We start from the raw sequence: 26190 nt of genomic DNA, 5'->3' as shown, positions 1-26190 counted from the left end.
TACACTGGAGTGCTTGGGGAGTTTCATAAAGCGTCATAGTGAGGTAATTTTATACCCAAAGGCTTGTCTAACTCTTATTCCTTTAGCTTTAATGGAGTTTTTCTTGCATGGGTTGATTTCTTCATTTCTGAGCATTAAATTATATCATATGCTCGAAAATGAATTCCGATAATTTTGTAGGGATGCATATATGATTTATATATACGGGGTTCCAATCAAATCCTGAGGGCCAATCGGAGACTTGAAACTTAGAGCATTTTTGTTGTGCTAACCTCGCGATCGCGAGGGGTAGGTCGCTTTCGCGATACTCTCTTAAGTGAGGACCTTTTCGCAAAAGCAAAGGTTGTGTCCTGTGTAGGAGTCGCGAAAGCGACTGATGAGGCCGCTTTAGCGGAGAGTAGGGGGTCGCAAAAGCGACCCAATTCTCGCGAAAGCGAGGGTCTGCTTAAACAAACCCTTGTCGCTTAAGTGACAACTGAGAGGGGTTTTGGCCGGGGTTTATGCTATTTTATCCATTTTTGAAATTTAGAGCTCGGTAGAGGCGATTTAGAGAAGGATTTCTCTATGGATTTCATTGGGTAAGTTATTTTTGCTCTACTTCGTCATTTCCCAATGACTAATTGATGATTTTGGCATGAATTTGAGGGATTTCAATGGGTAAAAATAGTCCTTTTTCAAAAACTTTGAGAATTTCTTAAAATGCTGATTGTGACTTGATTTGGGCTGGGTTTTTGAAACAGTTTCCACTACTAAGTTCCTAAGACTAAAAGGAATAATTTCATCCAAAAAATTTTGGATTTAAACCCCTAATTTCATATTCGGATTTTGAGCTTTTGACCCTCTTTTCACCAAATTTTGCATTTTTGGTATCATTGGGTTTGCTTTTGATTGTGAAACAATATTTGAATAGAATATGGTGAATTAGAGTTTAATCGGAAGGGCAAGGCTCACGTAGATTAATTGATCGTGTATTGACTAAGGCAAGTGGACTCTTAAAACTCCGTGAATCTCTTAGAATTCCTGAATATCCTGTTGTATATGTGTGGGGGTGAAATGGGGATGAGGTTTCGACTTTAATTATAATATTAAATAATTTAAAATGAATCGACGGGGTTAATAAAATACAAAATGTGATATTATTGAGTATTGAATATTACCTGTCGTAATCTACATATCTATGTGTATTTGATGAAATACTTGATAGTCTAATTGTTATTGCGCTTTGTCTAAATTAATTATTCCTCATTACTTGTATGAGAATGTTGTTTCCATTGGTTCTGAAACACTGTGATGAGAGGTATATGATTGTGAGATCGAGGTCATTTTTGGTCAGACATATGATATGGACGAGGTCATTTCAATGAGAGATTGATAGGATGAGGTCATTTTAAGCGAGATTATATTATCGAGGTCATTTCCAGCGGTATTATATTACTGAAGTCATTTTTGGTGGGATTATATTGTCGAGGTCATTTTCAATGGGAATTATATTGACGAGGTCATTTCCGACAAGATTATATGGCCGAGGTCATTTGTTGTAAGGTTGTGGGATTGAGGTCACTTTCGGTTAGAGATTATGAGACAGAGGTCATTTCAAGTTAGATTTTATTATGCCGAGGTCTTTGCCAGCAATTGCACATATGCATGATCACTGAGTGTGCATATACATATTCTATATATTTGTATTGATAGTTTGATGCCTATTTATGACTTGTGAGTATTTGTACTATATATCTTTTGATATTGAGTTGTGATCTGAACCTTATTGAACTGTATAGTATTAATTGTTAGTTGAGCTAATTTCTATATAGGCTGTAGTCTAGAGGTTCAGTTGGGTTGGAAAAGAAGTTCATGTATTCTATTAGATTTACTTAGTTTTTTTTGTTAGCTTGATGGGTACTACATTGTTTGGTACTCACCTTTGCATCTACACTTGTGTAGGTTCTGAGCCTGAACTTTGATTATTGTCTCCTTCTGATCATTTGAGGCTTCCAGAATTTTTAGGAGAGGTAGCTATTGACATTCAGTATACCCTCAGATTTCCTGTACTTTTATACTTTACTTGAAACTTGTATTTCATTTTTGTTTTGTTTTCTTTAGTGGTTTGTACATGTGACAATTAATCTTTAAGGGTATTTAAGTTGAAAGACTTTCGCTTTTTTTTATTATTTACTCATTTAGACTGTTTCCACTTTATTTATCGAAATATTGGGTTTTAGGCTGACTTGTCCGGTGGGAAGTGACAGGTACCGTCACACCCGGATTCAGATTGTGACACGAACATACATCATAGAATTACCAGAGACAAGATGATTAATTAATCATGCGAGGATGGTTCTGGGGTATGACCTTTAGTGTAATATAATCAGAATAACATGAGTGTGTGTCTTGGATGTGATGGTAAAAATGAATAAAGTTCAAAATGACTAATATGGATGAGGTGATTGGGATTACGTGTGGTTAATTACCAAAGAGAATTGATAAATTACAATAATAAAGGTGGAATGAACTTGAAAATCTGATAGAGTCAAACTATATGTATTTTTTTAATGTTCATAATGAAGACATGTTATACTTGATGATTGTTATGAGAATAGGTTTGTTTAGTAGTAATGATGTGTTGATCGGATAAATTCCGGAAGGGTTGCATGCTTAATGAATTTATAATATGTTAAGTGGAAAAGAAGAATGAATCGACAATGAGGGTTAAAATATAATGTTAACAAGTGATAATAAAATTGTGATAATTCTACCCACCAGGCCATGCACACACCTACTCAGACACCTAGATAGGAGAATCCCTACAATCCGATTTAAAAACAGGTTAGGGAAGAAAACCAAAATATACTATAACACTTTAAATGAAACTGCATACCTCTCAAACTTATTTTTTGTTAGAAAAACCTTTGGAAATACAATGGAAACCCTCCCTCAAAACTAGTCTAAATAAGTACAAGAGCTACTACGAGAGTTCAATATATGAAAAATAAGACACAACTCCCACCCTAAGGAAAAAAGGAGTAAAAGCTGCTAGACATTACTATCGTCTTCACCTATGAAACATCACTGATCCTACAGTCATACTATATCAAATGGTACAACAAGAGTAGTATTAGTAAAAACAACACTTACTGGTAGGTATCATCATTTGGCTCAATTCCACCACATAATATAAAGTAGATATTTAGAAGAAAACATGCAATAAGAAAGTTACACTACCTCAAGTCTTTATCCACATGCTTTACCATCCCATGTATAATACCTATAAACTAGTACACTTTGATCCCACTTCCTACCTCATTCTGCTGCCAACTCTACCATTAAACATTCAACCCTCTTATTATTCTAAAACTTTTCCCTAGCCTACCATTTATGCCATATTAAGACTTTTCAAGCCTAACCTTTAATCAGATACATTCTACACCATTTTACAAGCATACACAGCTCAAGCAAATCAACTAAGAACAAGACCTCCGGTCATTAACCTGACCTAACATAATATGAGACATGAACATACCATTATCTCACCATTACCTAAGTCCCACTCACCCTTCAAATAACCCAAACCACTAAAGGATCCCCAAGACATATTCTACAATGTTCGACATACAATCTTGGTCTACTCAAGAACCATCCTAGCATTTAAACACAGCAATCTGAGCACTCACATGCAAATATAATGAACATATCACAATGAGTGACTAAAACATAGGAAATATCATATAACACAATATCAACCAATTCGATCATATCACAAGACTTCTTGTCCCCAATCCTAACTTAACAAATATATGCAACATGTCCCATATGATCGCAATAAGCCTGGTCCACTCACGGAACCATCACAACAAAAACAACAACAAACCAAATATGGTACCTGAACCAATAAATGAGTAAACATTACTAGCCATGGTACCTGATCAAACTATGGATATTCTGTATTAGGCGTGGTACCCAAACCAATTGATAATATGTATTAGGTATGTACCTAAGTGTGAAACCCCATATTTTTTTCTTGTATAATATGTGTAGCGTAGCGTGGTTATGTAAGGTGTATATGACTTGTATAGTACATTGGGAGAATGATACTACAAATGTGTGGTAATATTAAGAAACTAAAGTTTTTGGTCAAAGAAATCCCTTAAACAATGATTCAAGGCTAAAGAAATGGCTCGGGTAGCATCCCGCTCGTTTGGAAGGTTTAAAATAACTTCCACCTTTGAAATAAAGCCAAGAGTGTCTAATATTATAATAATAATGTGTTATGAGGTATTATAATACCACAATGGTCATATGTTAAGTTTTTGAGTCAATCTAATTGCAAAATAAAGGTCGGGAAAAGTTATCATAAGTTTCTCTTATAATTATTTTTAAACTTTGGGTAAAATGTCTCAGATTATTTCTCCTAATATATAAAGATTATGGGGTCCACAACCTACCAAATATAAGGTCTATTAGTCTAGTTTGCAACCAAAAAATAGGCACATCAATCCTACATTGGAGTAAAAATTTATGACAGTTTTACTATGGACTATTAGGGATGAAATTGGGTGGCGAACCGGGTCGGGTCAAAAAATGATATAAGTCAGATTTTCAACCTTTAAGACCCCAAAACATTTCATTTTTATCCAAAAATAGTGAGAAGGTACAAGAGAGGGCTCCAATGGAGTTCCTAAATGATTAAGGTGTGTTTTTAGCAATTTTTACCATTAAAGTCCGCTCACGTGCCTAGAAATGTGATCTTTACGTTTTCCAGTCGTTTTCCCCTTCTATTATTTGCGTTTGGAGATATTTTTGGAAGATAGGACTTTGTTGTTATTTCTGGTTCTTCAATATTTACACTTTTTTTGCTAATATAATCATCTTGGGACTCTTTTATGACCACTTTTGCGAAGTTGTACGAATATTTTTCTAAGTTATAATCCTATGACAAATCTGCCGATTTAATCTCAATTATGGATTGTTTATAGGAGCATATAAGCTGCTTATATATAGTTTTTGAAAATCTTAGGACGTAACTACAGGCATTCGGACGTTCATTGGAAAGGTATGTTAAGGCTAAGTTTTGCCCTTCCTTTTAGCACAAATTCTGGAAAAACTCCTAAAACACCAAATCTGATATTTTACTACTCTATTGCTAGAAAGTACTTCTATGAAAGGCATTGGGATCACAACAGAAGTATTTTATGATGCTATTAGGTTGATATTCCACTCATTTGATTAAATAGGGCATTCGACATCTATATATGTCATTTTGTCGGCTTTCTTGACTATATGTCTATGTGTGAATTCTTATCCGTCTTTGGGTTGTGTGACTTAAAAATATTAGTAAAGGCATTTAGTATTGGCGATCAGTCTCTCTTCATCGTTAAAGTATATTTTAAAAACTTTAAAGTAACACGTCGATTTCCAAAAATCTCAAATATAATTTTTATGTCTAAATTTCTAAAACACTTGATTTTCAAAAATACTTTCTTTTACTAATTATCAAGAAATCTGGTATAAGAACTAAGTGAAGCACTTTAATCTCCTTATGAACATTTTCAGAGTTAATTTATCTTTCTAAAAAGTCGAGATAAGTGTTCAAGCTTTTTTGAAAAACAAATGAGGTTCCACGAGACACTTGTATGTTATACAAAAGTGATTATGTGATTATGAGAAGAAGAGTACAAATGAGCTAAGTTTGGCTAAGTTCTTGTCATGTCCTACTATATGCATTAAAAGTTCATATCATACATGGCATCTTATGCATGGATTCTGAGCTATAATCGGGGGTAAAGGGCCCATTCTCCTAGATGAATATATATATTGTATAGATGGCCCCAAGTTGGCAATATAATGTCGATTAGCTACTAGAAATACCGCCATTGCTAGTATTTGGTTGGATATGTCATGCATTTTTATCAATATATATATGTATTCACGACAAACTTTTACACGAGCATACCATTCATATTCGATTACTATGGGATCAGATGTCGGCCATGGAGGCTATTTAGAGTTTCAGTGTCAGGTGGTATCTCGATTACCCTTTTTACAACAACTATTATGATTTTACTTTTTGCCTTATATACGAGTATATTTTTATTCCTACTGATGTCTCCAGGATCGACCCCTTCGCTAGGAGTCAGGATTCAGCTGTGAGTTGGTAAGCTCCACCTCTTTTTGGAGCTTTTATGGGATGTTTACTTTGTTGTACAATTTGGTTATAGTCGGGGCCTTGTCCCGACAATGCTTATGGAAATAATAGAAGCTATTGTGGACACAATATTCTTGGTTTCTTTTTTGCAGCTTTTAGTCTCCATCTCATAGGCTTGGCTTGTGTATATATATATATATATATATTATATGCTTGTAGGTATTCAGCTGTGGCCTTATCGTTTAGCTAGTACTTTATCATTTTGGCTTATATAGCTTTGTTTATATGACTTATTGTTATTCAGGTGATGACCTTAACAGTCCAGGCTAAGTTTTTCAAGTATTGTGATGCCCGATCTTTTAGGCCTACAGTTTAGTTAGCTACTATGTTTCAGTGGCTAACTCGATAAAATATTAGATCGAGTGCCTGTCACACCTCCCCTAGTTTTGGGGCATGACATTAAGACAACCGATAATATGTAACATGTGTGATACCCGAACCAACCAAGAGATATTCCGTATCAGGCGTAGTATTCGTGCAAATTAATAATCTTTACCAAGTGTTATACCTGAGCCAACCAAGAGATACCCCATACCAGGTGTGGTACCTAATGTACCATGGATTTACGGTACTTGTAATACTTTAAACTTAAGAATTTACATATCTTTTAAGCATTTGTTAGTAGATTTGATTATGTTTATCTTTGTTTTATAGAAAATTAGGTTGTGACAACGGAGGATGAAAAAGGAGATGACAATAATTGATAGTTGGCTTCTATAAAGCTAGCCTACGAGCCACAGGAGGCAGTCATAGAAGGTATGGTAATGTTTGAGGATAAGTCTAGAGCTACGATGGATGTCTACACCATAGAAAGTTCTATGAGCCATAGAAGATGAGCAGATCATGAAATCCTAGGACTTGGACTACGAGGCAAAGCTACGAGCCATAGGAAGACGTCCGTAGAAAATAAATTGAAGTTTGACTTGAAGATGTTTGTAGGAGTGGACCTATGGCTCGGTTAATGTCCTACGATCTGTAGGCATGAGTCATAAAAGCTTGCCAAACTATTTTTCCTAAATTACTTTTATTTATGATTAGATGTCTATAAATATATTTTTGGTTTTTTTTAAAATTACGTTATGCACGTTTTTTTTTGTTTTTTTTCTTTGTTTTTCTTTTTTTTTTAAAATGGGAAAAAACCCTACACGAGGTTTCCACCTCTCGTGCACAGCCAGGGGTTGAGCCGCACACCCCCAAGCCTTATTATACATAAAATAGAAAAATACACGGAGGGGGACATAAACCTAACCTCCAATCCTATGGTGGTTCATAAATCGACCATCCTACTAAGGTCAGTCAACTCATCCCCGATACAAGCACCCGAAAAGGAAACCTAGAAACTATGCACCTAAAGAAGAGGACTCCTCTCGATACAAAGAAACTAGGAAAGCATAAATAAGGGAGACTCGTCTTTTACATAAAATAAAGGAAAAATCTAAATAAAACTGGGGATGAATCCTTATAAAAGCTATATACAACAAAATTTTAGCGTCAACGAGGATCATCAAATAACATGGCTAAAAATATAACATGGAGACAAATACTGCAATTGGGCGCTCAATCCAATACTGCAACACAAGTAGTATATCATAGAGGCTTCTTAATCCTTTTGGTCTTCCTCCGTCTAAAGCTAGGTAGGACGGCTCTATCTAGCATGTAGTATCCTCGTATACCCCGAGGTAGCTGCTGGAGGGTGGTGTAGTGGCCTGGAGTGGTAAGAGTGTGACTGTTCTTGGAGAGAGCATCCGCAGTGAAGTTTGCCTCCCTATATACATGCCTGCAAGAAAAGAAAACAAATAATTCGGAAATAACAACAAGGTCATGAGTTACCCGGTGAAGGCTCCACGGAGGTTTTATCTGATGATTGATCTATTTAGTGATCAACTCTGAGTCGACCTCTAGGATAACGTGCTGAAAGCCCTGCTGAATGCACCATTTAAGCCCATAAACTACCGCCTCTAGTTCGGCTTGATTGTTGGTTCCCTCCCCTAATTGTATGGCATAGGCGAAGATGAATCTACCCATATGATCTCTTAAGATGCCACCCCCCCAATTGCCCCCGGATTACCCAACGCGCTTCCGTCAGTGTTCAGCTTAACGAAACCGAGTTGTGGCTTAGTCCACGAGACTTGGGTGATCTTCATTTCATGAGCACACTTATCTATGCAGGAAATAGTGTGGATCCAATTCGAAGGCCAATGGATATAGGGGTACGCGACTCTAAGTAGATTAGAGATGTCTTTGAAAACGGCAAATTTCACTCTCGCCAGGCTAGAAATCTTTCCCCCGTATTTGCTCGCACACCTATTCTTCCACAAATTCCAACATATAAATATTGGGGTGGAGTGAAGGATAAGTTTGTGAGCTTTTGTGCGGTACTTGTGAAGCCACCAGCTCATAACAAGAGGTTTGAGGGGTGTGGCTTCATGCTTTATGCCTAGGGAGTCAGAGAAGTAGCGCCAAATATTCATAGCGAAGTGGCCCGTGTTGAAAATGTGCTCTATGGTGTCCGGACCTGGGCTGTGATAGCAATAGCATAGAGTGGAAACATGACCGAATGCAATGATCTTTTCCTCCGTTGGCAGCTTGCCTCTAAAAGCCCTCCACAGCAAAAAAAAGCATTTAAAGGGGATGTTTTTGTGCCAAGTGTAATGGTCGGAAAGTGTCTTGGTCCTATGTTCCCTCACAAGCTGCCATGCCGAGGAGCATGTGAAGTTCCCATTAGTATTTAGCTTCCAAATAGCCTGGTCCGGTGTGTTTCATTGCAGCTGAAGTGTGGAAGTGATGAGAGGAACGAGTTGCGCTGGTGCCAACTGATTTAGCATATCGATGTTCCATTGCCCATCTATAAGAAAATCAGCCACCCTAGCATTGCTTGCTCTTCCCAACTCCTGCCTATAGTTGGCTAAGGGTCCGATACCTAGCCAATCATCCTACTAAAAACAACATGAACCCGAGTGAATCCTCCATTGAATGTGAGGTTCGGCAATGTGTTTGTTGTGCATCATGTGTTTCCACACAAACGACTGGCCAGAATGGAATTTTTTGATGATGGGGTTGGCTCTCTGACAGTATTTGGCTCTAAGGAACTCACCCCACAATGTTGGTTTAGCTCTAAAGATCCACCATTGCTTTAACTGGAGAGATTTGCACACATCTATAGTTCTCCTTAACCCAATACCTCCTTCGTCATAAGGGTAACAGAGTTTTTTCCATGAAGCCCAATGGTATTTTTTCTTGTTATCCTTCCACCCGTTATGGAGTTTGGGATCAAGCATAAACTATTTTTTGCTTTAATTCTTGAATTCTTAGATTTTATCATCAACTTTAACTTTGAAATTCAATTAAAGCTTTTGGATTTTCACGCTCATTACTATAAGTGCATGATTTATTTTAACCAAATTATTACTATTTATGATCACCTAATTATGAGTAGCTAATTCCATAAATAGGGTTGTGGGAACCATGAAGAATTAATGTGTAGACCTAAAAATAGTAATTCTTGAATAGTGTGGATGCATGTATTGTTTTTCCCTTTGCTTGGATTGCTTTTTAACAAGTGCACTCATTAGAACTTTCCTTATTCTTTCTTGCTAGACCAAGGAGGTAACAGATGTGAAAAGGAATTATACAATGGAGATTTGAGGCTATCAACCCCATTTAATAGCTTGAATGGACCAAGGGATAGCTAATCTGGGATAATTGGTAAGGGTTAGTAAAACTTACACTCGTAGACATACCTAGTTGCGTGGTGATAATCACTTATTTGTCGAACCAAGGACTTAGGTAAAACTAACTTACCAATCTTGCATGTTACACACTAGACATAAAGTTCTATTGAGTTAAAGATTCATGGGGAACATATATACCCTAGTTTCATCTTTTATTGAATTAAAACACACCAAATTGCTACTTTGATACTTGATACTTGCAAATGAATCAATTGATTACTTTCATACAAAACAAACTTTAAAAGGAAATAACCCGACTAGGAATACAAATAATAAATGATTAACCTAAGTCTAAACCTCATTCCTCGTGGGATCAACCCTAACCCCTGCTAGGTTTTATATTTGATCAACGACCACTTTGGATGTGCAATTTGGCGGTATCAAATTTTAGCGCCGCTACCGAGGAATTTGGCTGTTAAATTAGATTAATTGTGTTATTTGACTAGCAGTATATTTATTTTCAACCATTTTAGATACCGTACATTCCATGTATTGAATCCATTCAGCGCTGCATCAGACTAAGGTTTGACTTTGGTCGACAATTGGAGTTTAGATGTTCGGATTGGATTTATGATGATGTCATTGGATTCAGGAGCTGATTTTAGGACTCGGAAAAGTTTTGGTGTATTTTTGGGAGCTTTGAAAGCATTTTGGTCTTTCTGAGCGTTAAACTAATTTAGTTGCGACTAAATGGATTTTGGGTCAAAGAGACCTCAAATACGAATTATGGAGGTTCCATTGAGTTTGGAACATCGAATTTAATGTGGTAGCATATTTTAGATTGTGTGCATGGGGTTCTGAATGAATATCGAGTGTCCTTTTGGTGAATTTTGTGTTTATTCCTTTGTTGTGATTTGGTGTGTATTCTTTCTCTGCATTTGTGAGTCCTAGGCTGCTTTTGCGGAGTTTATGTTGTCCCTTCTCCGTGTTTGCGGAGACCAGGCCGCATTCGTGAAGGGCCTGTTGATCTTCCTCCGCATTCATGGATCTTGTGCCTCATTCATAGATGGTTCCAGTGCTTGCCTCGACATTCGCAAAGTTAGTGGACCACCTTCACAGAGGGTAAAAACCCCTAAAATAGTACTTAATCCCCTAAGTCGGGAATATACTAAGTTTCTACCATTTTTAGAACTTGGGAGCTCGGGAAGGATGATTTTAAAGAGGATTTTCATGAGGCTTTGATTGAGTAAATAATTTTAACTCATAATCTTCATTTCCCATTTATTATATCTTGATTTTGGCATTTAATTCATGATTTTGGACTCTAAAATTGGGTGGGTTTTCAAGAACCCAATCTTTTCTTAAAATGATGATTTTGAGTTGAATTCAACTCTATTTTCGAAATTGTTTTTGCCAATGGGTTCCAAACACTTTTAAAAACATTTTCATATAAAAATTTCCAGAATCACCCCTTTATTTCTGGAATAGAGTTTTTGTATCAATTTTGGCCTAGATTCCAAAATTGATGGTTAGGGTGTCGTTGCGCTCGTATTCTTATTGACAGTTCATATTTGAATAGATTTTTTGATTTGGAGAGCCGACAAAAGGGAAGATCCAAGTTTGGGGATAGTTTGTGATTGAAATTGAGGCAAGTGAAATTCTAAACCTTCGTTAAAGCTTGTAGAATCTTGTAATTCTTGTTGTGTGTGTTGGGGAGTAATGGAATTGGTTTGGGTTATTTGTTCACTTTAATCGATCTTAATAATGATGTAGAGGGGTAATAAAATAGCAAATTTTGATGACTTATATCGATGTGATTGATTTAATGATGAATTTGATATATTGCGGATATGTGACGTGATTATCTTGATATGAATTATGTATTGTTATTGAAATCATCATATTCTTGTAATTTGTGTGAACATTGCTTATTTGCATTGGTTTTAATATACTTTGATGAGATTGAAATAATGATTATGTCAAAGGAAAATGGTTTCGGTGATGCCAAAGGAAAATGGTTCTAGCGATTGATGATTATGCCGAAAGGAAATGCTTCCTGTAATGTTTAAGGGGAATGGTTCCGGTGATTGAGATTATGCCAAAGGGAAATAATTTTGATGGATACATGGACCATGTGAGCCCCCATGGGTTCCGGCCTGCTAGTTACTGGATGTGTATCATTAGGACAGACATGCATCATTATAAGTGACATTTCATTGTATTGCCTATCTTTTGCCAATTTTGGACTATGTGTACCCCTTGATGTTTTCGTGATTGATACTATTGATCTTGATATGATTTGACTGAGATATTATTGAGCTATTCCCGATTGTGAGTCACATGATATTCGAAAGGTTTGGTTGGGATGATGGAAGTGGTTGTATTTTATTTAGCTTTGCTTAGTATTAGTAGTCTGCTTGTAGAAAACCGTGTTATTTTGTACTCACTCCTTGCTTCTACACTTATGTAGGTTGTTAGCCCATACCCATGTGATTTCCTCTTTTTTACCATATCTGAGGCTTCGATCTTGAGTGGTTGAGCTAGTTTTTGCATCCTTCTATTGGGAACCTCTTACTCTTTTTATGTTTTAGGTCTTCTTTTGAGAAAAAGACATCTGAAAGTGTATTTTGTTTTGCATATTTTGTATTGCATTCTCGGCTTGCACATGTGACATCTAATTTTGGGGTATTTTGAGTATATTTATCTGTTTGGTTTAAGTTATGCCTTGTATTGTCTTAGTTACTATAATGACCTCCAATGTTATTTCTGTGATTTTATATATTTTTATAGTTTTAGTCCTTTCCATAGCTTCTTTATAGATCTTATATGATGTCGAGATGGATGGCACTCTCCCTAAGGTGTTCGATTGATTTTTGGGGTGGTTTGGCCATTTTTGAGGCTTAAGGCTTGAAAGAATTGACTTTAGTCAACATTCGGAGATTCAGACGTCGTATGAGAATCCTAATGGTTCCATCAGCTTTGGAAGGTCCATTTTGGTCTAGAAGGAAGGTTGGTTTGGATTTCAGATTTGTGCAATTTGTCATTTTTACTTTAAGGTTTTAGCCAAGTTTGACTTGGGTCAACATTTTGAGTAAATGCGCTTGGATGAAAATTCCGTTAGCACGGTTAGCTCCAAAACGACAAGTTTGGTTTAGAATTGTAATGATCCTCCATGTCATTTTTGAATTTAAGCAATTATTTAGTCATTTAGAGCATTTCTATAGCGACCTCAAGTCATTTATGACTTACTATCACTGACTGTTTGGACGTCTAGTTGTTCATTTGGGGTTTAGGCTCATTTTTGCTATTTTGGAGCTTTTATAACTTGAAAAGTTGACTTCGATCATAACTTCAGAAAAATGACCTCAGAATGGAATTCTAAAGGTTCCATCTGCTTTGAAATGGACAAATTGAGCTAGTAGCATGATCGGCATGAGTATCAATGCAATCAGTACGAGTTTAGGATTGTTTGGCACTTTTTTCTTTTAAATTTGGTCTATAGTTGACTGTGGTCAACATTCTTGGAAAATGCACTCGGATGAAAATTCTGACAGCACGGTTAGCTTTGGAATATCGAGTTTGGTTTAAAATGACCCTTTGTTCGCTTTTCAAGGCTTCTGGTCTAATCGCGAGGCCTGTTGTGGAAATTGACTCAAAATGGTACTTGGGTGTAGAACCTATTTTTTATTAAAATGACCTCGTATGGGAATTTTGAATGCACCATTCTGTCTGAAATATCGAATTTGGTGGGGTAGCATATCTCGTCTGTGCACACAAGGTTCCGAATGAATCTCAAACACCCCTTTGGAGGTTTTAGCATGTTAAGCTCTTTCTTGCTCCAGCTGTGTCTAGTACTGTCGCTTAAGTGACCCCTGGTCTCTAAAGTGACCAGCCCACTTGGGCGGGTGAGCGACCAAGCGTCATTAAAGCGATGCCCGTCTTTTAGGTGAGTGTCACTTAATAATCGTCGGGGGTCACTTTTGCAACACCTGAGAGTCGTTCTTAAGACCCATTTTCTAGATTTTATATCATTTTCAAACCTTGTTTTCTCCTTTAATTCTTGGGTGATTTGGGATATTCAAAAGGCTAACTTGAGTAGATTTTCGAGGGAACCCAGTGGTGAGTTCCCCTTTGAGGTAATTTCCCCTTTTTCCTATATTTTTAGTATTCTTGGGCTTGGTAGTTGATCACTTGCTCATCTTAGGTTTAGGGATGCTTTGGTGTGTGAATTGTGTTCCTTGTTGGAACATGAGTTGGGGGTGTTAGTTGGAGCCTATTCTCGGAGTCAATTCCGTGAATTATGGAGCGGGTCCCACAATTCTTAATTTTTGACTTCAAAATTGGCCCATCTCTGAATTTAATAATTTTATTGTCATAACGACCGTATTAACATTGTTGTTGAGAGTGTGGCAGCATTCGGAGGCCGCTTAGAAGGTAAAATGCGCGTGGTCAGTCTATAGGTAGGCTATGATTTTCCCCTCATGAGACTGAGCATGTTTAGGCAATTGTATATTGAATTGTATGAGTTGGATGAGTTGGGGTGTCGAACATGCTAAATTCCTAGAATTCATGTCCTAGGAGCTATTTTGGGAAATTGTTGAATTATTTGAGCATAATTCCTCCTATTATCGTTCATCCGCACCTTGTGTGGTATGCTTTGCCTATGATTATATGTTTGGAAGCATGTTGGGCCTTATTCTAGGCTTAGACTAGTGATTTTCTTAGACTTGTGCTATTTTGGTGATGTTGGGCCTTATAATTTCTCAGACGTCATTTTGGACGGTTAGCTCCTTATAGACTGATATAACTGACTTGAGTCTGATTGTTTGAGACTTAACTAGGCAGTAACACAGCTTGTGACCTTATCTCCATATTTCCCTATTCTTCTATCGGTCCAGTATTGATTGGTTCGTGATTTTTGGAGACTTCACAATGATTCTGGTTGTATATGGTTGGGCGGGAATGATATGCTAATGGCACTCGATTTGGGGTTACTCTCCGTGATGCTTGGTTGGTCGCTGATTTGAATTTGGTTCGAACCCTTTGATAAAGATACCCGATTGAAGTCTGTGGTCTATCTTACTTGTGTTTAGGCTCCTTAGCTACAGTTGCGGTTGAAGTCCAAGGTCTAGCTTACCCGTGTTCGACCCCTTGGCTATAGTTACTTAGTTGCAGTCGGTGGCCTAGCTTACTCGTATCAACTCATTAGTTGCAGTTACCTGATTGAAGTCCATGGTTCAGCTTACACGTGGTTCAATTCATAATTCCCTGAAGAATCATCGGTTCAAGTATTCATCTGCTCTAAACTTTTGGTTAAGGTATGAGAGTTTGGGGGTGGTTTGTTTCAAGTTCGGGAAACAGTGAAATTATTAGAAACCTTTTGGCTCCGTTCATTTTAATTTAGCTTTTCTTTGCTCCTAATGGGCTTATAGGGGTCAGTTCAGGTTGTTACCTTATACTTGTGCACAAGCGTACCCATCGGGTTTATGGGAGCCCAACGGATTTAACTAGATTCTTTCTCCTTATTTGTTAAGTACACTCGTGTATATACCTATATTTACTTCTTGCCCTATCTTTGGTTGTGATCATTTACTCGCACTTCAATTTACTTTTGCTTATCTTTCTCAGTCAGCCAATGATGCCTCTGGGTACATGTTGGTTTGGTACTCATACTACACTCTACATCTATTTTCTTGATGTAGGTCCGAGTACTAGCTACCGAGGTTGATTTGAGCCAGCTGTGGTCGTGATCAGAGGAAAGGGTGAGCATATTGTGTCCTGGATTTACCCATCTTCCTCTGTTTATATATTTTGTCTGTCTTTTGCTTTTTGAGATGGCTCTGTTTCCGTGGTCCACTCTGGGACTTGTACTCTTTTACTAGTAGCTCTATACATGTGACTTTCAGGTTTTGAAAGGGATCTTTGATTTGTATATATTTAGTTTCTTTCGCCTGTTCATGTATGCTCCTATTATTTCTTTATTATTTTAGAGTGTATTGCTAGTCTTCTACCCTGACATCCTATTAATCGCAGTTTCGGGATATGGGTTGGCTTGCCTACTTGTGGTTCGTAGTAGGCGCCATCTTGAATTAAGAAATTGGCTCATGACAAGAATGACCTTTGGTTCGGTTCTTGAGGTGCTTGAAAAAAGTTTTAGGCCGTTTGTGCATTTTAAATGATTTCTTTATAAAGTGATGACTTTGGTCAACATTCAATGAAACGAACTGCGTTGGAAAATCCATCTATTCTTTTTAGTCCGGAATGCTATTTTCAGTTGGGTAGCATGGTCTGTTTGTGTTCACGGGGTTCCAAATGAATTCTAGAACCTCGTTGGAGGAAATCCCATTTCCCCAAAGTTCAGCACCAGTTGAACTGCTGGTGCAAGTAATTTTGTTCTTCACATTTGCGAGCCAGGGGCCGAGATCATGAAGTACTGACTCCTTGGTCATCGCAATAACGGGGATGAGTGTGTAATAGTGAAGGTCATTTTTATTGGGGCTCGCGATCGCGGACCTGGGTCCCGCAATCTCGAAGAGTAAAATCACTGCTTCAGTGAATTAAAATGTCCATTTCCAGCAGCTAAGTCCCATTTTGGGACTTAGTAATTTTGGGTTTTTGATAGCTCCTCTTGGTCGTTTTCAACGATTTATGTTCCGGTGAGTTAGAGATTCTTCTGGGGGCGTTCCAGGAACCTTTCCTTGTCTTAAAAACTTCATAAGTTTTGCATAATTTCGTTGGTTCTTACATTTTTGACTATTCTAGGGCTTGAACTTAATGGGGTTGTTTTGAGCTCTTTCGATGCTCGGAATGTGCCCATTTTTGGGGCACAAGTTCCTTGAGTATTTTGAGACCTTTTGATGGAGTTAGATTCTCGATTTCGTGCGTGGGTACCAATGTCGAATTTTGACTTGATTTTGATTTCATTTTTAATTATAATAATATGAATATCATTGGCTTTGTTTAGATGTTTTCTTTGATAATTCTATAGAGTGGCATCGTTCGGAGGCAGCTTAGAAGGGAAAAACTCAAGTTTAGAGGTTCTTGTGTGATTTTTGCTTTTAGGTAGGTTATGGTTTACTCTTGTTACACTTGGCTTGGTTAGAATTGGTATATTTTGAGTAATATCATGTGATTAGGTTGGTGATTTAGGTGTTGATATCCTTTAGAGAAATTTGGAGCCGATGATCATTGTTAGTAACTAGTTAGGGTTATATCCTTAGAGCCTTAGTCTAGGTGATATCTTGACTTGTTTGCATCGCTTAGAATCCTTATAACTTACTTCTAGGTGGTTTGAACTTAAGATGTTGCTTGTTTGACTTGTTTCGTTTCAGTTGCTCGTTTGTTATGATTTCGTCTTATTCTTGTGCCTTGTTTTCCTTTGTGTGATTTCGACTTATGCTTGTTCCTTGTTTACCTATGATATTGAAATGTTGGGAACAAGGTCGTGCTTTCGGTACACCGGATCCTCAAGTTCGTGTTTTAGTGCCTTTGGTGGGATTTTTGCTTGACTTGGGTAAATACATAATTTTTAGCATGCTACTTGTCTTGATTTGCCTCACCGGTATTAAAAGTCCTTTTTAACGAGATAATAAATAGTGAGACTAAGGCTTTTGGTTGATGAATAAATATGAGGAATTTAAGAAAATATCGTTGATATCTTATTTATGGCAATTCATGGTTGATAAGCTTGAGGGATGATTCCGGGCAACCCCTTTATTGATTTTGGGCTACACTTTCATACTCACCGTTGATAAGCTCGAGGTTTGAATTTTAGGCGGCCCGTTAATACATATTTTGGGTTATTATTTTGATGTTGATGATCTCGAGGTAAGATTCCGGGCGGTCCTTTTATTAATGAGCTCGAAGGCTATTCTGGGCGATCCATGCTACTTTTGAGGGGTATTGATCCATATTTTGTGGATTGAGATTATTAATGTCATTACCTACTTGTTTGGACTTATTGACTACCGTATGATTCTTCCAGTGCCGTCTTTCCCCATAGTTGTAGTTTTATTCTTTTCTCTTAGTATTGCTTGTATCATTGTGCTGCTTATAATATATTTATTCTTTCTGAGCTCGGCCCGCCTATTATGCCTACTGAGTACCTCATGTTTTTGGTATTCATACTGCACTTCTGCATCTTTTTGATGCAACTCTCAGTTCGAGCCACCCCAGTGTGCGCCTAATCATCCGTAGTTGTGCCAGATCCGGATTGTGGTGAGCTCCCAGCGTCAGAGACTTCATACTTTCCTTCTTCTGTACTGACTACTATTTTGTATTTTGGGATAGTCAGTTTTGTATTTTATATTCATATTGTCATCTTTTGTACTTAGTAGCTCCTGTATAGGTGACACCAGGTTCAGGGTTGGTCTAACGTCAGTTCATCATTTTTGGTCACTATCGGGTCTTTTGTATATTTTGTATCATATTTACATATCTATACCCTGGCCTGACTTTTCTTTTGTTATATTCTTCTTGTTTCCACCTTATTATGTTATTAATTATTTAATTAGATTAAGGTTTGACTTCCGCTTGACTTGGGTTTGGCTTGCCTACTCAGGGGTTGTAGTAGGCTCCATCATGGCCTGGATTCGGGTCGTGACAATTAATTCCGCATTTACTTCTCGTTGGGTTTTAGGCTGACTCATCTTGGTGGATTAAGGCGAGTGTCATCACTACTGAATTCGGGTTTTGACAATTTCTTACAAACGACATACATCACATGAACTTATGATGTCCAACAGCTAATCCAATTGGGATGAGCTACCTGTACCTTGCTAGGATGTAGAACATATCTATCTATGTGAATGAACTAACTGAGCCTCAAAGTGCTAAAGGAGTTGATCGATAAAGAAGTATACTTAAATCCTATGGTGGCATGTAGTTATGGGACTTGGATTTATGAACGGTTGGTGGTTTCGTAAAGAAGACTCATAGAACTTTAACTTGGTATGTCATAGGTCACCTAACTCTTCATTTTTTGAAAAATATGGTGAAGTTGACCCAAATAAAATCTTGCATCGAAACTCAACCAATAAAGAAGCTTTCAACTCAACTTCATGCTTGAGGTTCTTTATGACATTATTTATCTCCAAAACTCTTCCCACACTATATATTTTACCTTGAGACCTATGGACAATTTGAAATCAACCGGTATGGCCATATACGCATATGAAGAATGGTGTGGGTCTTAGCTTTAGAAATTTTTGTGTTGTTACAGTTGTGTGCTATGGCTTGAGTTGTTGTTTTCAACTGAGTATAAAGCCTTTGAGGCTTCGTATGTTTTTTATATTGTGATGACATAGGATGGGCAAAAGCAATAGGATTTGGTTGTGAGTTAACTGCAGGAAGTTGTTCTTTTTGTAGTTTCTATAGTTGGTGATCTAAGGTAGGGGCAGGTAAGATAGTTTATGGATGCAGTTGGTTCTGTTCCAATGGTGTTGCATCGTATTGCATTCATCATCATTTGATTTTGATTTGCACCTATTAAGCTTATGGGGCTCTAGTAGGTTATTGTGTGTAACTGCTAGTTATTTATATGATTTGTGTTAGGAACAAGGAAGTGGATACAAACTACGCAAGTATTGTTCTAGTGAGCTATGATTTTGTGAAGATTAAAGTTACCTAATTATGGTTTCTATTTCTATTATTTTGTCTTCTTACATGCTCGGTAAATTATTTCATACTAACGTTCCTATTGCCTGGAAAGGCTACATTTATGTCTGGAGGTTATCAGGTAAACAGGAATTCTCGTGCGTATGGTGTAGTTCAGCTGATGGATGGTATGCTCCATTCTTTACGGAGTTTCTGAGTGTGGAGTCCCTATGCTGGCTATTTATTAGTGGTTTCTTTTTATCTTAGAGGCTTATATATGTCTGCTGTTGGTATGTTAATCAGTTGTGGCCTTGTTGGCCGTGTCATTAATTGTGATTTTCAGACAGTGGCCTAGATGGCCTTGTATTGGGTTTTTGTTATAATTTGAGTTTTCTCTTATGTTCCTTTTTGTTTGGTTTGGCCTTGACATCTAGCTAGTATTTTTTAGTTTGTTTTAAGTCTATGTGCTCAATCACCTGCGGCACCCGATGCCAATTGTTCCTCCCTGTATTTGGAGTATGACAATATTTAGTTCATTCCATACTTTTTATTATTCGACTATCAATTGTCCTTTTTAGACATATAAAATTATATTTTTATTTTAAATACCATACTTTTTAAAATTAATTCAGCAGGAGTTCGAATTACCTACCGGTGAAAGGAAAGGTGCCATCATGACCTTATCGATTTATGGCTGGGACAGTTTTTAAGTTAATGAAAGTGCTAGTTTGCTAATAAGTTTAGCTGGCAGTTTAATAAACTTACCATGATTGTCATTCAAGATAGAGATTCACTTTCCTTTCTGATTGATCAGTCAAATCTAAAGAAATCTCTTTGGTGTTGCTGAATCTAAAAGTTCTTATAATACAAGGAAACAAAATAATGAAGGAAAAATATTTTGAAAAGAGTGAGGAAAAATGAAGGTGTATATAACCACAAGTGAAGAAAGCATAAAAGATAACAAAAAGTAAATGTCTTCAAAGTCCTGTTTTGAAATAGCCTTTTTATTAGGCCTTATTTTTGTGTGCACTAATGCTGAGGATAGGGTCTTCAATGTCCATTCCTATGGTGCTAAAGCAGATGGAATTACAGATGATAGTAAGGTAAGACCCAACCATTTTACTTTTCAATGAGTCATTAGTTATTATCAATTCATATGAGTAATAAAACCTAAAAGATCTACAAAATAAGTTCATACACAAACTCGTTCTATTCCTTTTTACTTGTCTCTCTTATTAATTTGGATTTCCTTGAAAAAACACTTTTCTTCTATCTATTTTACTTGATTGTAAAATTATCTTTTGCACTCCGCATAAGAAAACATTAACTAAAAGGATCATTTAACTTACGTGTGATTATCTCAATTTAGTGCTACTCGTTTATACTATATTAATCACTTTTAAAATTTATTAGAATAAAAATGAAGGTGGATATATAATACTAATAAATTATATCATGACTTACTGAACTGACTAATATTTGGGCTAATTATTCAAGTAATTATAACAAGTAAAATTGGTCAGAGAAAGTATAATGAAGATCTTTTTTTTACTAATTACCTATATTGATTATGCTATTAAAATTTTAGTTTCACAATAAATAATTTACGTAGTTAATTAATAATGGGAGCAATATTGAAAGGAAATCATCAATCTCTCTTGATTTTAAAAATGGACTAATAAAAATGAAAAATATTTTAAATATAAGGAATGACAAAATACATATCGAAAAAGTTAATAGTGTCTTTCTTCTAAACAGTTTGCTAGCTATGAAATCGTTCATACTCATTAGGTCTTAAGGCATTATTACAAGGATAACAAAGTTTATTTTGCTGAAGTAATTAATAAAATAATGATCATTGTATATATGACAAATTTAATGTCTAATTAAGTCTTTTTTTATTTATCTATTGTGAAAGGCATTTTTGAATGCTTGGACGGATGCATGCAAATGGAATGGAAAAGCCACAATTGTGATACCATTAGGGGTATATATGGTATATGATGCAATCTTTAGTGGACCATGCAATGCATTGGCCTTGACCTTTGAAATTAGAGGAGATATTAAAGCTCCAAGGGATCCTAAGATATACTGCAAAGAGTCTTGGATTAAATTTCAGCATATAAATTACGTAGAGATTAAAGGACATGGAACATTGGATGGACAAGGGGATTGTGCTTGGGGAAAGCATGAATGCACACCACTTCCTTTTGTAAGTTTCATTTATTTTTATAATTTTTTATGATATTTTTATAATTTTCAGTAAAATTATTTGTGATGAATTCTACTTTCATTATATATCTTTTTAATAAAAATGCTTGTTTGATGAAGGATTATATGAAAGAACAAATTATATGATGTAGACTTTTGAAACAATTTTATGATATTGATTCATTATTGACGTAGTTGAGAATTTAATTTTTGTCACTAAAATCAATTTATTTTCACGACACCTTTATTTTTGTGTTCTTTTTGTGCACTAATTATCTTGTAACAGTTAAATAAAAAATTGAGAAAGATAGTCTCTGTTATTATAAAGGAACTTTATAATTGTGAAAATATATCCTAAACTTAAATGTTCTCAATTTGCACATTCTTTTCGCATCTCCTAACCTAGTTTTAAAGTAGAGAGAAAAATGTAGTTACTTTTTGAAAGACAACAATGAGGCATCTAAGCTAGCCAAGTATCTCAGAAAAGGCATGATAATTTATCAAAGTTTATATTGTTTCCCTCATCATTTTTGTGGTTATAAGATTTTATGTTGCGATTAAATGTGAAGTTGTTAGCTAAATACTATTTCTGATGCCTTTTTTATATATATATTTTGAACCAGACACTTGGATTATATTTTATCAATAATTCGGTTGTGCATGGAATACATTCACTCAATAGCAAGGGTGTACACATCAACGTCTTTGCGTGTGATAACTTGAAATTTAGGCGCGTTCACATTAAGGCTCCAGGTAACAGCCCTAACACCGACGGTATTCACATAGGCCACTCCACGAACATTCAAGTCTTGGATTCTAACATTTCCACCGGAGATGACTGTATAGCTATGATCGCAGGCAGCAAAAACATCAACATTTCAGGGGTAACTTGTGGCCCTGGACATGGAATAAGTGTCGGTAGCTTAGGGCAATTACAAACACATGAAGTTGTGAATCAAATACACGTTCAAAATTGCACTTTCATCGCTACTCAAAATGGGGTGAGAATTAAGACTTGGGCATCATCGAATCCGGGTAGCGCTACAAATATAACTTTTGAGGATATTACCATGATAAAAGCTGGGAATCCTATATTTATTGATCAACATTATTGTCCGTTGGGTCCTTGTAATCAACAGGTAAACTTGTTTTTTCCTTCTTTTTATCATTAAATTTATTTTGTTAGGCATGTCGAAAGTCATTATAAATGATATGTTTTCTCTTAATTGATTCTTGAGTAGAAAACACTATCTTAACATGTGTTTGAAAGAATTATTGAAATAAAAATGACTAATAATAATGTCAAAGTCTTAGATGAAGTAATTAGTATATTATAATATTAAATCAAGTATAGAAAAAAAATGATTTATGTCAATGAATGAGATAAGTCGTTAAAATATTGAAACTTATTTATAACCCAAACACACAAATCTCTTACGTAATGGCTAAAACCAAAATGTACAATTGAATATTCTTTAATTTATATCAAATATTTCTGATTTTACTTTCCTTTAATTATTAGGAAAGCTCAGTGCAAATCAAAGATTTGACATACAAAAACATAAGGGGATCTTCAAGTTCACTAGCAGCAGTTACTTTCAATTGTAGCGCTTCATTTCCTTGTAAGGGAATCATCCTTAATGATATCAATTTGGAGTACCATGGCCCTGGTGGACCTGCGATAGAATTGTGTGCTCATGCCATTGGAAAAGCCACTGGCAAGGAATTGCCTCCAAGTTGTTTAATGTCGTCTTTTCATTCATGAACTTATATATATCGTTGGCTAAAAATAAAATGTTCTATCATTTCGTATAGAATTTCAAGAAAAAAATTGTATTGGACAATTATTCTATTAGTGTTTTAGATAGAAGCTTCTCCTCCTGTGTGATTGTGAACTTTTGAAGTTAGAAATTTGATCAATTTATCATCCCATCGATTTTGATGTTATTTTTAATAACTCTTTCATTATATTTGTTTTCTACATATTTTAATTATGTTTGCGTAATTAATAATAAATTCAGTCATTAGGATTTCTTAGTGGCCTATTTAACTATAGAAAAGGATTTTCTCATGCACAAATAGCTCCATTACATCTTAATATCATAGTCGATTAAGACCACATTTTGAAAAGTTTCTTTTGAAGGCTAGGATGCATCTCTAGCTTAAAAAAAATCCCTGTTGATTGTAAAGAAATGTTAACAAAAAAAAAAAGATACAGAATACACAATTGTTATGAAATTTTGAATGAAATATATTTACGAAAATTGTAACACCCAGTCCTGTCGGAATATTTAATATAGCTCATACCTTCGGGGCAAGACTAAGAGTGATTAATCGACTATGATATTTAATCGACTATGAAATTGTAACACCCAGCCCTTTCGAAATATTTAATATAGCTCATACCTTCGGGGCAAGACTAAGAATGATATGGTATGGAGTATTATATTTATTCAATGGTCATATCTTTAGTTTTGATGACAAGCAAGTTGTTAAAAAATTGAAGTCCGCAACAGTTATGGTAATTTACTTTTTACAAATGTCTCAAAACTTTATTCCTAATCTATCAAGGATTAGAGGGTCCACAACCTATTAAATTGAAGATCTACGAGTCTAATTCTTAACACAATAAACGTTTTGTCAATGTGCCTCACAGTAAAGAAATAATCTTATTTTTGCAAGACAATGCAAGAAGGAACATGAAGTGGGCCTAAGGTCTGTTGAAGATAGATATAGACCCCGTTTGGATAGGCTTTAAGTTGGTCAAAACCAACTTAAAGCCCCTTTTTAGCTTTTGGATGTGTTTGTCTAATACTAACTTTAAATCATAAAGTTCTTAAAGTCAGTCAAAATGGGAAAGTAGGATTCCTAACTTTTTTCTCTAAGTGCTTAAAGTCATTTTTTTTACCATGAAAATTACTTTTATATCCCTTATATATTTTAACCAAATTCCCAAACTACCCTTTTTATTCTTTTAACCCTAAAATTCACATTATTTTCCTCATTTAAGCACTTTTATCCAATCACTCAACTGCTTATTTATAAAAATAACTTTCAGAACTTCAAAGTTCTAAAAGCACTTCATACATAAAAGTTACTTTTTTTAAGTCATCCAAACGGACTCATAATCAGCCACCCTTGTTTCTTCTTCATTTTCATTCACGTTTCAGTTTATAAAAATAGAGAAAATCAAAAAACAAAATTCCTTAAAATACTCCATAGGTCCTTATGATCTTATCTTGCATGCTTCAGAAAAGTTGCTCCACATTGCAAACTCATTATTTTGGCATAATATGATTTCTGTTATTATCTATTACTTTCGGTACTTTTATATTCTGATTATTCTATTTTATCCGTAAAGCTTTCGTTATTTGCTTTTCAAATCGTTTCGAATTTCTTAGCTTTATCTGACCTCTTTTTATTCTTTTATTGAGCCGAGGATCTTTCGGAGACAGCCGTCCTACCTTGATAGGAGTAAGGTCTGCGTACTCTTTACCCTCCCAAACCCCACGTTGTGGAATTACACTGGGTTGTTGTTGTATTCCCATCAATTTTGCTATATATATAGCTTTGTGAGTGTTGTGGCAGTGAGGTACTGTCCTTATATATGTCTTTGTATTATTGTGAGGGTGTATATCAAGGTAAGACTGTTCTTTTATCAGTTTATATCTACTTTAAACCTCAGATAGTATTTTACGATACAAATTCATATCTTTCATTGAATTGTCGTGGTATTTTATATTCTTGTGTATTGATTGAGCCCCTTCCATGTTGTGGTACTACGTGAGTGCAGGCTGAGATTAATAGGCTGCTTGTAATCATCGAAAAAGGTACGTTAATACTATTCTCTTCTTTCGACATCTATCTATATATAATAGGAGAAGCAAAAAGTGCCACCTGTCAGCACCGTAAAACATTGAAATTATGAATTGTTAAAACTATTAAATTAGTTTAAAATTTGAAAATAAAATAAAATTGCAAACACTAAAAAAAGAAGAAAAAACCGAAGAAATATACATGTATCCGTTTGCACCATAACTCCCCTAATACATTTTTTTACTGCTTTTTTTCATAAATATAATTTTGTCAAAATAAACAAAGAGAAAAGAAAAGTCTACACCATACCCATTAAATTTATACTGTAGTAATAGATTGAAAAGATTAAGAGTCCCAATAATCGATATCTATTATATAAGATAAATAAAACATAACAAATTGATCATAAGAAAATGTAAACTGATGTTCTAATAACCGTTAGAAACTTTTATATTAAAATGATATAAAAAGAATTAATAACTGAAAAATAAGACTTTAAAATTTAAAATTTAGTACTTTTAATTTTAGAGATGATTACAACTTCTCCATTTTATCTTAATTCTAGGAGTTCTCAAATTTTCAAAAGATTTTAATTTGGAGAAGTTTTATGAACACTTAAATGTAAAGTTCATAAAGACTTTCTTTCAACCCATGTTGGAAATAAAGCAATAAAATAAAGTAGGTTTGAAATTTTTCTCT

The 26190-nt window shown here is 35.5% G+C and overlaps 1 protein-coding gene across 1 annotated transcript; it reads left to right on the top strand.

Annotated features, from left to right (window-relative positions):
- Positions 1-20435: 20435 nt before the first annotated feature.
- LOC129872457 (exopolygalacturonase-like) lies at positions 20436-23440 on the top strand. The gene is made up of 4 exons (XM_055947443.1): positions 20436-20567; positions 21383-21676; positions 22299-22814; positions 23198-23440. The coding sequence occupies exons 1-4, from the start codon at positions 20436-20438 to the stop codon at positions 23438-23440; spliced, it is 1185 nt and encodes a 394-aa protein (XP_055803418.1).
- Positions 23441-26190: the final 2750 nt, after the last annotated feature.

The sequence above is a fragment of the Solanum dulcamara genome, chromosome 11 (genome assembly GCF_947179165.1).
Source record: "Solanum dulcamara chromosome 11, daSolDulc1.2, whole genome shotgun sequence".
In the NCBI taxonomy this organism is placed as follows: Eukaryota; Viridiplantae; Streptophyta; class Magnoliopsida; order Solanales; family Solanaceae; genus Solanum; species Solanum dulcamara.
Note: the sequence above shows the minus strand (reverse complement) of the source record. Positions and strands in the feature narration are given on the sequence as shown.